This window comes from Fragaria vesca, linkage group LG6 (assembly GCF_000184155.1).
Source record: "Fragaria vesca subsp. vesca linkage group LG6, FraVesHawaii_1.0, whole genome shotgun sequence".
NCBI classification, from domain to species: Eukaryota; Viridiplantae; Streptophyta; class Magnoliopsida; order Rosales; family Rosaceae; genus Fragaria; species Fragaria vesca.
Genome location: NC_020496.1, coordinates 18,705,231 through 18,718,373, shown reverse-complemented (window position 1 = coordinate 18,718,373; position 13,143 = coordinate 18,705,231). Strand labels below are relative to the sequence as shown.

Here is a 13,143-nt window from a genome sequence, read left to right as displayed (position 1 = left end):
ATATGAACCGTTCAAGTTCATAATTGATAAATCACACTTACGAATGCCTTAACAATTTTCAATATAGCTGAAAATTTAGAGAAATAATCTACTTATAAATACCTATAAACTAAACGCTCAAGATGTGAATATAAGATCGAAAGATAGGATAAGCCGAAAAATCCTCAACTTAAGGATCCTAGTTAGAATGGCTCCCTCAATTATCCTACTATTTAATTAAAGTCCTTTTTATCTTCCATTTGTGTCATCTTCTCTAATTCTCTCACTTGGCTCTGAACTTCCTTTGGGCACTGGGCTTCTCAATCAGTCAATCCTCTTCTCCGAATTCTATTTGTTCGCCCTCGCCTCCGATCTCGATCGATAGGAGCGCCAGAACGGGCACCGCTCTGTCCACGCCGGTGCTCCCCCCGCCGCCGACGATTTTTTTGTCTGAGGACTATTTTAGTATCCAGGCCCCTCAATTTCATTTTCGTCTTTCTTCTGGTATTTTTCATTTTGCATGATGAATCTATGATCTCAATCTGGATATTTGGGTGCATTTTTATAGAATGAACTTGGCAAACGTTGGAGAAAGATGTTAGCTTTGAGTGTTATTTTCTCTTTGGTTTACTTAAATTATTAAACTTAAAACAAATTAAACCTGGTAATATTGCAATAGATTTCAAATTCTTTGAGATTATATTCAGCACATAGGTCTCTGTGGTCTAAGACTGTTTGATAGTTCAGTGAGGACTAGTTCTGCTGTTGGGTCACTGGTTTATGTTTATTCATTGGTAGTTTTGAAATTGAGTAACTGAAACTTTGGTTATCACTTGAAGTATTGACAATGCGTTTCATCGATTGCCTTTTCTTGTATACAGGAGGTCTATTATGAAAGATATGTGCAGGAGGTTGTGATAATAAGTCGAATGAATTTGCTTTGGAATTTATATCACACTTCGGATTCCTTATTCGTTATCAAGAAATAAGCTGCTGAACTTGCTCATTTCGTACCATATACATCTGAAGAGGAATTTCAGTACTTCTCTGCGATGAATTCTGTTTTCTCATCCCAGTCTCTTTTCTTTGCATTCCCTAGCTTCCAGTTTCTTGTACCTTGTCCTCCAAAGCAACTTCAATGCATTGTAACCAACCGTGTGTGTCATCGTAACACCTATGTTTCTCCTCTATCTCTTTCGTTTCCGCTTCATTCACATTATTCTCTGCGTACTAGCTCATCACTTGTTGGTGCTACAGTTCCATCAGATGAAGGAGTAGTTACTGAAGGGGTAGTGTCTGTAATCAACTTCGAAGATGTTGCTGAGAAAGATTGGTCATTTCTTGATTCAGATGATTTCAGTTCTGAACAAGATAAACTAAAGGTTGAACGCATTATATCCGCAGGAGAGATTCAAGAAACTTCTAGGGTTATGGTTTCAGTTGGTTCTGAAGCGTTTGTGGATCAATTGGTTGAATCATCGCCATGCAGTATGTTGCTTGTTGTACATGATTCACTTTTTGTGCTGGCTGGCATTAAAGAAAAATATGACAAGGTTAAGTGTTGGCAAGGAGAATTGATATATGTACCTGATAAGTGGGCTCCTTTAGATGTTGTGTTTCTCTATTTCCTTCCAGCAGTGCCTTTTAACCATGGACAGGTGTTTGGAGCAGTTGCTAAATGTTTTTCTCCAGGTGATTTTTGTTATCTGCAATATTTCTTTGCACAGATGTCAAATGCTGTGTTACTGATTCTTAATGAAGTGTTTCTTTTGCCTTAGATAACTTAGTGAGGTCATATATGCCTATTAGTGTGTGTAATTTGTATATCTAAAACCACAGGTTGTGAGTTTAATATTATGATTGGAAAGAAAAAAGAGAATTGCTGACCACTATTTGACGGGATTCTAGCATTGGCTGCTTCACTCTTTGACAGCGCTCAGTTCTGAGTTTTTATTTTTGTTTCTTGTTTAGGTGCAAGACTGGTTATCAGCCATCCCCAAGGAAGAGAAGTTTTTGAGAAACAACGGCAACAATATCCAGATGTTATAACTTCGGAATTGCCTGAGAAGAGAACTCTAAAGGAAGTTGCAGCAGAACATTTTTTTGAATTAACTGACTATGTTGATGAGCAGGGCCTCTATCTTGCTGTATTGACGTTTGTGGGGGCAAGTTGATGGTGGATGTAAACATCACAATTTCATGAGCAAAATCAGTGAATTTAACTCAAAAATGGATTCATATATATTTGTTTCGCCGGCTCTTTAGTTCTTTTATTGTCCATGCAATTTTGATGATTTGATTGTTTTCAGCACTGCTGCCTGCATCTTGTTAATTGTTATTCCATTTAGATATTGGCCGGTCTTTGGCTGAACTGAGTTGGGAATGGGATGCTTACTAGGTTGTAAGCCCAAAAAGATTTCTGAACAACCAAACTGGAAGTTAACTATTGCCAAGGTAAAGTGGCATTCATGTGTCTCTTCTGGTTTGGAGGACTGGATGAATTCATCAAGAACCGAAGTCTCATTCTTCCAACTATTTTGCTGGGCTGCTGGCCATCCCGACATTGCCCTTCTTTGCATACAACTAATCTAGCATGTTAAGAGCATCGGCCGACTAAGGACGACCAACTTGAGAGTTGAGAAGATAAAATGCAAAGTTTATCGATGTACTTAGGTTATACTGAACAGATTGTATAAAGCATCGATAACTTATGTTTTTTATCGAAATTTATATTACCGTACATCAAAGGCGTTCAGAGGCGGACGTCCACACAGAGGTTAAAGTGCGGACGTCCCTCCGTTCTCCACCGAACGGTTTTGACGATGGCGCTCCTCCACCCAAGCGGACACCATAGGCATCCGCGATGACTTTCTCTTGCCGGCAAGTCCACCGAATACCAGTTTGTAGCCAAGATTGATCTTGTCTAAAGTTTTGGGTGGAGGTTGTTGCCCAAACCTTCAATCGATCTTCATGGCCTTCATCTTCATCGGGGATACCTCTAGTGCCCGCTCGGATGGACGTCTGCACGGAGAGGCTCCTGATCCGGCCTGTATCGTACATATCACTGATGTATAGAATGGTTTATTACTTCTGAAACTACTTTGTCAAGTGATCTACTACATAACATTTCAGGTGAATGCGTTTCATAAACCAAATTATCACAAAGACCAAAAACAAAAAACAAAAAAAAAAAATCTTGAGATGCATTTATATAAATGGGTGGCCTTGTGCAGAAAAAAAAATGTTGAAAAGGTGACTTCCATGAAATTTTCTATTATATATAAATTCATATTCATAAGTCAGAACAAAATTATTACCTCACATATTCATCGAAAAAAAAAAACTCGTATTTAGAAAAAACGACATCTTGAGATGTCTTTGAAGGTGCACTAACCCATCTAATTATATGTGATCTTAGCAAGAGCATCTCCAGCAGTATTGCTAAATCAATTTTTTTTTAAATTTGTCAATTTTTTGAATGAATAGAAGCTCTAACAGTATACCTAAATGGTTGCTAAATTTAAGGATTACTAAACAAAATTGATAAATTTGTCAACTGAGCCATGAATTGCTAAAAGAATACATATATTTTTCCTCCTTTTTTCTCCACGTGTCAGTTTATAATTCGATAAAAATATTACTTAACTTACACTTAACAATAACTGCTGAAACCAAATTCTTATAACAATTGCTAAATCTCATAATTATTGCTAAATTTAACTATAGTTTTAGTTACACCCTCTTTTGATTCTAAGGTTGAACACTGTACTATTTGAAACATGATTCACCGAGTCCCTTCCAGTTTGTATAAATAAACCACCTTGTATCAATCTCAGAATAAGTTGGATACTTGTATTATCACAGATACACCAAAATCTGAGTTCCAAAACAACCAGATGTATTTAACCATGCCTGTAATTCCGTTTCAATTTCAAAAGAAATTGATGTTGATGAAAGGTTGAACAGCTTGTCCAAGTCCCCTTGGGGAATTGACTGTTGCTGTAAACTAGTTCCAAGAGTTTATGCAACAGAAGAAAGAGTTACAGTGAGCATAATAATAACATTTGCCAAACTGAAATTGATAAAAAAAAAAACTCTGCACCAAGGAAAATAATAGTAACTTTGTATCCAAAAAAAAAAAAGTAACTTCCTCATCAAAGTCCAATAATTGTCATCAACAACAGAATTCCACTAATTAATTGACAATGTTTTTAGGAGGCACAAAATCCCAAAACAGAATACAAAAGCTGTGATTGTATGCAAATTATGAAGTAAATTTCATACCAATAAATTCATCTTCATTGACAAAAAAAAAAACAGAAACCTGACCTCTACAGAACCTTCAAACATTGTAACACTCTCCCAACTTTTTGCTCTCAACTATAGGAAAAACAAATGGGACAAATTGAATAACTATAAGGTATAAGCTAAAATTGGAATTTTTGTGAGGAAGATTATTGTGCACCAAAGACCAAGCACCTCAAACCTTTACCAGATAAGAAGATGGGGACTGAATTCCTGAACAGCCACCTTACACCTTCTCAGTGCTACATTAGAAGAATTTAAACCTCATGCCATTGCTTGCTGCAAACAGGTTGTATTCTTCCATTGTAGCCTCCTTATTGCACGCATGATCATTCTCAATATGATCTGCATGTTTTATAGGTGAATCCCTGACAAGCTCTTCTTGTGAAGGCATAGGATTTGAGTTACCTCCACTTGAAAGAGCAACAGGACCACCAAAATGGAATAAGGAAAAGCCACCATTGTTCATGTGTAATTTGCCAGAATTATCATTGTGTGCACCTTCTCCAGTTGATGATGTTTGCATGGAAAAATGTCCAATTGCATCTGAATTATCTGTATTAACTTCAATAGGATATTCTTGCACACCTGACTTGAAAATTTGGGCCTGCTCCTCTGTATTGATGAGTGGCTGAAACATTGGAACCGGGGTAGGTGTAAACAAGGGAGTAGGTAGCTGCTGCATAGGACTATACTGCATGCATAAACCTGAGTTCCCATTAATACCATACCCAAGAGGGCTAGCATATAAATAGTGGTTGGGATGAGTAAAGGGCAATAATCCATTGGTTGGAGCAGGTGGCCATGAAACTGGACTTTGGTGATAGTAACCCATTGTCGAGGGAGCTTGAAACACAGGAAAATGTACAGTTTGGTTTTTCATCGGAGGAAGCATGCTTTGCTGCTGGGAACCCATGCTAGCAGCAGAAGTATCAAAATTGTGAAGAACGTTTGTCAATGGATTAGTCCCCTCATTTGGTGGTAGACCTGTAAATGCCCTGCTTTCTGCGAACTCCCCTCTCTTCACATTGAGATTATTCTCAATACCAACTTCATTGCACTCTGTAAAACCATTTGGAATGCTCACGGAAGTTTCTTTTTCTCCTGATTGCTGGCTTGCATCTTCTGAATCTGAGGTGGATGAAGAGTCTTGATTTCCATGATTAGATGAGGTTGTATTGCTGTCCCCTTCACTTAGGCATGATGAGCAATTATCAGATGTAGAAGTGCTGTTCACAATGGGATCAGATATTCGATTCTCCTCATAAGAACCTTGCATCGAGTTGCAAGAATCCGGTGCTCTTGTACGAAGACCATTCTGGCAACTGACATCCATTTCTATGCTGCATATGCTAGATTCCTTTGAATTGTTATCCTCATAAATTTCACCGGTAACTGCACCAACTTCACCCCTACACAAGTCACCAGATGACTTGATGATTTTACCTGTATGTTCTTCGGCTTTGAAAGCAGATGAACTTAAGGTAACATCAGAGTCTGAGTTACTCCGCGGATACTTTTTCTGGGCCTCCATGGGCTCCCAAATTTTCTTGGGATGAAGCACATCTCTAGAAGGATTGTCCCCAGAATTGACTTTGACTTTGGGCCTCAAAGAATTTTCACGCACATCTTGGTTATACCTGTTACCACGATAGAATTGCTTGGATCCATCTAATGCACATTCTGACTTACTTGTAGTTTTGGTCTCCCAGCACACTTTGGTGACAGAAACGTGTGGGTCAGCCTTTGCTCTATACTCGGTGCTCTTGTTGCAGCTGCAAGAATTGAAGTCATATCTGTCGCTCAGCTTGTTGCTAGAGCAGGAAAACTTCTCTGTAAACTTAAGACCACAGTGTCGACCATTCAACTTTGGGCCATTTACTCTTAATTGCCTGTTTGATCCATTCATGCCCCTTGCTGGAGTCTCAAAACTCTCACCACTACATCTTGAATCAGATCTATTAACTACAGGAGCAGCATCAGAAACAGCAATATACCGGCGTCTGTCAGACCACTTCAATGATGCATCATGTTGAACTTCTCTCCTAAATTTTAATTTCCATCGGGAAAACTTTGATTGCTCGACTGTAAAAGAATCTGTACCACCTTTCCCATTGGAATATTCCCCGTCAGGACTTTCAAAACAGGGATCCTCAAACTTTGAAATAATGTAACCATTTTGGAATTGTACATCTGGAATTTCAGGAGATCCAGGCCTAGATAGAATACTATCACCAGCTTCACTAACTGAGTCCATGCAGCTAATGGAACTATTGGGCTCCTCATCAACAATCAGATATGACTCTTCCTTTGAGGAAACAAGATGAACAGGCATTTCATATTCTTCACAACCTTTCTGATCTTTGTCCTTTTCTTTCCCTTTCATTCTTTCCTTTCTTCGCAGTTTTTTCTCTCTTTCCTTTGTCCTTCTCCTCTCCTTGCGTTCTTCTTCTTCACGCTTCTCTTTTTCTTCCTCTTCTAGGAGTTTCATCTGTGAGGAAAATTTACAGATGTCAGTATTTCTCTTAAAAATGGGCTATCTTAGTTTTCCTTCCTAATATCTTATCTGTAAATATAAGACAATGCAAGACCTGCTTTTCTAGAGTAATTATATCTTTGCATGCAACATGAACTCGTTCTTCCAGCAGCTTTAGTGCAAGACAAACAAAGATGCTGTGTGCATTTTGGCGTGCTGTTCCTTCTCTAAATGCTTTTTCCACCTGAAAAGACAGCATTCACAGTTAAAAATTGAATATATATTCTTTCAATCACATACGATGTGCATGCTGATAAATATGCCAGTATCATACAAGCAAATAATGAACAGTTTCACGATGTTGCCAACACATCATTTTCTTCCTTTGGAAATATAACAGTATGGTGCAAAGACGTGTTTATTGGTGTACAGAAGTCGAACTTCTGAATCTCTGGTACAAGGACAGATTATATACATTTTTTTTTTTTGTAAGAATGAAACCTGAAAGCCAAATCTAGTTCTGCCTAGGAAATGCAACTTAACAAACCGCTAATAGAAGCGAAAGGTTAATGTATGATCACCCAAAAATTTATGAAAAGACCAAGATCATCAAACTGAACGTGCCTGTTCCTTAAAAATAACAGTTGCAGCGTCTAGAAGAAATTCTCGAGCAAGTTCAGGACTCTTCGCATGTTTTTGTGGACGGGAGCATTCTCCATCCAAATCATTTCCATCCTTGTCCATGGAATCATCATCCTGAAAGAATCCATCAGATAATGTAACTGATCAGTTTAATCCTCACTAGACAGAAGTCTGGTTTGCTGGAGAGCATTAGATAATAAGCATTGGGAATCTGAACTACCTCTTCTTCCTCTGCTTCTTCAGCATGCTCAAAAAACCTTCTGATACTTTCTCCTCTTGTGATTCTTACATAGCCATCCCCAACTATAAGCCTGCAGTGAACACATTGTTGACCCTTCAAAGCATGGGCTTTCACAGAAAGCTCAGTGCAACGACCATCTAGTTTCCAAGCTCTCAGGGTGATAAAGCAGGCAGTTAAACCACCAAGATCAAGGCCATTGACCTTAACACTCCCATTCATGCCAACATTTTCAAATTCCAAAATGTCTGATTTTCCCTCCCCTGTTCCAACTGCCCACTCAAAGTGATGATATGTCCCGACAGTGTCTGCAAAAGTATGGCGCCAATCAGCTTGCACCGTGCCATCAGATACCTGCAATAAAAATATATGAGACCAGTCACGTTATCTGTCTATATTCCTCAAAACAAATAAAAAAATCACATTAACTATACTTCTTATAAAATATTAAACTAGTAATTAAACAAGGTGCAGAAATATACGGTCCATCTATCAAGATTGGTTTTCTCATCAAGTTTCTTTTGGATGACTGACATGGCGAAAACAACAACAACAACAGAAGACAAGAAAAAACTAGAGATTAACAAAATATGTAATGCCACACCTCATACTGGAAGGCAGTATCAGCAACACAAAACCAATTTGTGCAGCGAGGCTCCTTCCGCAAGCGCTTCAGCTCTTTTAGCTCCTTGAACTCACGGATAACATTCCTTCTGCAATCTCTGCAAAATCTCTTGCTATCAAACCTGTAACAAGAACATCATTAATAAACAAACTTGAACGATCTCAAATGAAGTCTAATTAGAACAGCATAAATTAAGAGGAATTGATGAGGACTTTAGAGATAACACAACATAAGGGGAACTAACTGATGATTTATATTAGCTCATCGAACAGGTTTAATTGGGACCAAAAAATCCACAACTTCAGGCAAGATAGATAACAAGTAAACATCTGTGATGTGAAAACACACTGGTTGACTAATTTTTTTTGCACAAAATACATCCAGGAAAGAACTACTAGAGCAAAGAAAGAATAAACCACAAAATTATGACAGTCCTTGGGAGCTGAGCATCCGGTTCATTAATTCTAGGCCATAGATTAGAACATGTAATTTCATGTTGTTTTCTTTCAACTAGAAAAGAGAGCATCCACAAGACTGGAGGTCCATCTACATAAACAAGCAACCAACCAAACGAAATGAAACAAGCCAGCTACAGTAAATTGGAAAATAGCTAAGCTACGTAGTCCCAAATAAAAACCAACTCTTGTTTCCTAACTTCTGTTCCTTTCTATCTACACAATCTAGGTAGAGGCGTGCACAGCCAAATTATCCCAAAACGACCTCTATGTTTTGTGGAAAGACCCACTCAAAGCTCCAGGTCTCTATGTGACTAATAAGGATTTTAAAGAACATGCTCACCTGATTGGTTATGCAATGATCACCAATAAGGACAGAACAAAACAGATGGATTCTCTCCCTACAAATATCACACGCACTAGTTTTACACAGAAACACCAAAGAAAATAGAAAGATTAAAATCTAGTTAAAATCTAGTAGGTGTCAGTTTCCTAGCTTTCCTTTCACATTACTCCCTCATTCGTTTTTCAGTTTTCCTTCCATGATTGGAGAATCCAACCTTTCAAAATCTATAGACATGAAGGGATCTTGTTCTTCACGCACTACAACAACCATTTGCCAAACAACAGTTGCTTTCTTTTTAAAAGTTACCATCAGCTAAACCTTCCCTCATCACTTTCCTCTTTCAGTTCTCCATCCTCTTCACCGCTATTTTGGTAATTTCATAAGAGAAATGAATTATGTTCAGAGGCTACTCATAAATCCTACATACCTCCTTCCATGTATATAAATTATCCAAAGTGTCAGGAGTTCCATAAATACTACATACGCTATACATGCTCCACCAAGTGCTCCCCTATGATACGTCCATCTCTCAATCCCTTGTCCTAATACTGTGATCATGATGATACAAAAATTACAAATATAGGAGAGTATTTTTATTTAAGAGCATTCTTACCCCTAAAAAGATTACGCTTTTTTAACTGAACTACATATATTTGCTTAGGAATTCAAAACACCTATCATTAACTGATCCTGAGAAATAGTAATCTATGAAACGAGTATGTATCAGCCTCATTGTTCTTCTTTGATGCCTAGAAACCCTTCAAAACTGCTTTGCTGACCAAATTCAAGGATGTGGCCTCCTACGTAGCCCTACAATCTTTAGGAACAGAAACTCTAGCTGGTACCAAGTTTCTTGAATGGGAAGGCAAATAGCTGTCTGAGCTGTATATAGAACCTTCAACAGTTCAGTAGCTAATATTGGACATATGTTCTACAAAGTTAAATGGCATTCCTCTCCCCCATTCTGTTTTAGCAATCTGAACGTAATCAAATTCAGTTCCAATAACATAAACTTGCTTCGATACCAATTACGAAATATATAACACTTGCACTGTTTTAACATATTGAACTTTCATGCAGAGGGGATAAAAGAAAGTAGCCAAACACCTGTACATGAGCCTCTCAATGAAATCCTCTTCCTTCATCCTAAGAAGAGACTGCCGAGTTTCTTCTCCAAGTGCGGACCAGAAATCAACCAATGTGTCACAAGAAAGCCTGGCGGTATGCAAGGCACATGTTTCCCGTGTGCCATGTCCTCTGCCATAACTCGCCATTCCTTGGCTTATCCAACCTCGACCTCCCCCACCACAGGCATCAGGATAAAGTAACTCACGTTCTCGCTCCCTTGCACGTGCACTGTCAAACACCTGATTCAAACAACACATCAGTTACTTAAGAAAAAAGGATAATACTTTGATCTCAAGAAATATTAAAATTGACAGAACTTACATTTTGAAGCCCCTTGAGAGACTTACAATACAAGTAGCAATCCATGAGTGTTAAAGACCCCTCACGTGTAATGGTTAGACCACCCCAAGGATGGACAGATGAATCTGGGATTTCATCATGGCACCCATTAGTAATGCCTTTACCGTCCTTATGATTTTTTGAGACTCTTGATTTGTTGCAGGAAAGTTGCCCGCTTGCTCCCTCCTGCTTCAAAGACTTTCCATACATGACAATCTGCAAAAAGCCTTCAAGCAGTAATCCATTGCATCTAGAGCAGTACATGTTCTTACGAGCTTGTTCAAAAAGGGTTTGCTTGTCAATCCGGAGAAGTTTCTGCCGAGCTTGTGGTGATAGCTCACTCCAAAACTAAGTCCAAAGTTAAAAAAAAACACTTTGTTAGGGACCAGTGCCATCTTTCATTGAGTCACAATGAAATTATAATAGTGCAAAATGTTATCTGAAAATACTACAAGGTACTTTCTTCTTCGAGCGAATTGAAGGAACCACAGTTTTGAAAACAATATCAAGGTTCAACAAGAACATATTTTTTCTACGTGTCGAAGGTCCTGTCTGTGTTTTGGTTCCTTTAGCAAGTAACTATGTACACTGTACACTAAACTAATAGTCAGAAGCTCCACTTTAATTAGCACCCTAGAAATAATTAAGTGTAACATTTCTTCCATTTCTTTATTGTATTTATCCGGCATTACCTGTAAAGGCACAAAATCCTGATCATAGACTCTATACACTTGACATTACTCAATAACCACTCAAACACACGCATACAAATCTTCGACAGATCCAAAATGAACCCAAACACTGACATTCCAATCGAAACAACCCGGCCAATGAACAATCATCACATACAGAAACTCAACCCCTCCATCAAATCATAAGATCCAATTCAAACTCTAATTACCCACAAAACTCATCAAACGAAACACGAGACACAAAAAATGATCCACATCAATCTCAAACCTCATTGGCCAAGCGCTTATTCAATAAAACACAATCAATTCAAGTACCTTCTGGAGCTGATTGTAGCTAACATCGTCGCGATGCTTGGACCAAAAAGCATTGGGGGAAGAAGAGAGAGTGTAAATGGGCGACGACCCATCACTGAATTGGTCGTCCCTCTCAGCTAACCCTGGCATTTTCGGTTCAAGCTCTGATACAATTCTCATTCCTGTACCATTCCCCCATGTTCCAGCCACACCGTTGCGGTCTGATTCGGATCAAATCCAATTAAAAATCAAGAATTCGATCAAAAACGAGGCAAGAGAATCAAATTGAATCGATAGTGAATCAAAATATTGGAAAAGATAGATCAAGGAGGTGGGTGATGGGATTGAATCGGATTGGAAAGGAGGGTGGGATTGAATCGGATTGGATTGGGGGAGTGAGGAGGAGAGATTCAGACAGAGGAAAAGGGAGGGGAGGGGGGGTTTTGGTTGAGGACGACGAGATTTGGCGTTGCTTAGCCTTTGTGCTTATATTTGTAGAGAGAGAAAGGGAGGAGGCTTTTGTAATGGACTCTTTGGAGAGCTATAAGCCAGAGAAGGCCAACACGGTTGAAACTTGGAACCAAAATCACAGAGACTGCTGTTACATTACAGTTTAACAAGGCCAACACCACGGTTAAAAGTTAAAATAAAAATGTTAGCTTGTTACTTTTCCTTGTCTGAAATCTTGAATTATGACATCATTTTCTTATAGGTAAGTTTTGATGAGAGAATGAAGTCATTAATTGTCATAATGAAGTAATTTCTGGTTAATCAAAATTATGCTTAGTGGAAGGGTAAGAACAAGTGAACTATTTTTAGTTCTTGGATTAGGGATAGGTTATGCTGATATGGGTTAGAGTTGGGATAATGCTTGAGAGTTTGCTTCGCTCCAATATGAAAAATAGATATTGTAATTAGTGTGTCGAGAATCTTATTTCATAAATTTTATGGTTATTTATCTCTTTTAATCATGTTGTCACTATGCAGTTTATTCTTGAGAGAGTCTTCTAGGGTTTCAAAAATTTTTGTCTCTCTATATGGACACGTGTCCAATGATATTGTCGTCGGATAGGGTTTGTTGGCCTTTGGGCTCATGTTATGGTTTCTTTGGTCTGGGTTCTTGGGACAAGGGATCAGTGGTGAGGGGGAGATCTTGGTGGCTATAGTGAGTGTTGGTTCAAATTTTGCTAACCAGGTGTTGGATTGGTGTGCCCTGGAGTGGCGGTGGTTTTGCCAGTGATGCAAGGGCGGCGATGTGGTGTGGTTTGCAAGGGCGTTGTGGGTGGTTTGACTCGGATCGGGCTTCTATGATTCGAGTTGGCTAGCTTGCTTTGATCTTGGTGTTTCCTCATGTTGCTACAAGGTTGCTATATGTGCAACGACATCATTCTAGCTTCTGTGGTGGGGATGGTGCGGCGACAACTGTAAGGTTGGGACGAGCTTGAAGGTCCGCCATGTATTTTCATGTCCCTAAGGTTGGTACTTTGGTTGGGGCCATGTTTCAGGGCATTTGCTAGGTATTTTAATAGTGATTGGGCTTTGGCCTTTTGCTGGTCCAGATTGTGGTCAAATAAGTTGAGTTGGGCATCAGTACCCCCTTCTTGATTGTGTCTTTGTGGTTGGG

General features: G+C 38.9%; 2 protein-coding genes across 3 annotated transcripts; one reads left to right on the top strand and one right to left on the bottom strand.

Moving 5' to 3' along the window:
* Positions 1–241: 241 nt before the first annotated feature.
* LOC101312459 lies at positions 242–2,231 on the top strand. Of its 2 annotated transcripts, XM_004303308.1 has the most exons (4): positions 357–483; positions 861–1,136; positions 1,237–1,671; positions 1,951–2,231. In XM_004303308.1, exons 2-4 carry the CDS (start codon positions 1,118–1,120, stop codon positions 2,151–2,153), a joined length of 657 nt encoding a protein of 218 aa, XP_004303356.1. In that variant the 5' UTR covers positions 357–483; positions 861–1,117; the 3' UTR covers positions 2,154–2,231. The 2 variants fall into 2 exon arrangements, with proteins under 2 accessions (XP_004303355.1, XP_004303356.1); XM_004303307.1 differs by having other exon boundaries at positions 242–1,671.
* Positions 2,232–4,163: 1,932 nt separating this feature from the next.
* LOC101309464 lies at positions 4,164–11,891 on the bottom strand. Its single transcript, XM_004303296.1, has 8 exons — positions 11,541–11,891; positions 10,516–10,881; positions 10,174–10,433; positions 8,245–8,386; positions 7,623–7,994; positions 7,385–7,516; positions 6,876–7,004; positions 4,164–6,775 (listed from the first exon to the last, which is right to left on the bottom strand). The coding sequence occupies exons 1-8, from the start codon at positions 11,697–11,699 to the stop codon at positions 4,532–4,534; spliced, it is 3,804 nt and encodes a 1,267-aa protein (XP_004303344.1). The 5' UTR covers positions 11,700–11,891; the 3' UTR covers positions 4,164–4,531.
* Between the last annotated feature and the right edge of the window lie 1,252 nt (positions 11,892–13,143).

Coding starts and splice junctions, on each gene's coding strand:
- LOC101312459 (XM_004303307.1), top strand. CDS start 1,032: ATGAATTCTGTTTTCTCATCCCAGTCTCTTTTCTTTGCATTCCCTAGC. Junction 1,672..1,950: donor TGCTAAATGTTTTTCTCCAG/GTGATTTTTGTT, acceptor TTTCTTGTTTAG/GTGCAAGACTGGTTATCAGC.
- LOC101309464 (XM_004303296.1), bottom strand. CDS start 11,699: ATGAGAATTGTATCAGAGCTTGAACCGAAAATGCCAGGGTTAGCTGAG. Junction 10,434..10,515: donor CTCTCAAGGGGCTTCAAAAT/GTAAGTTCTGTC, acceptor TGTTTGAATCAG/GTGTTTGACAGTGCACGTGC. Junction 7,517..7,622: donor AAGAAGCAGAGGAAGAAGAG/GTAGTTCAGATT, acceptor GGATTCTTTCAG/GATGATGATTCCATGGACAA.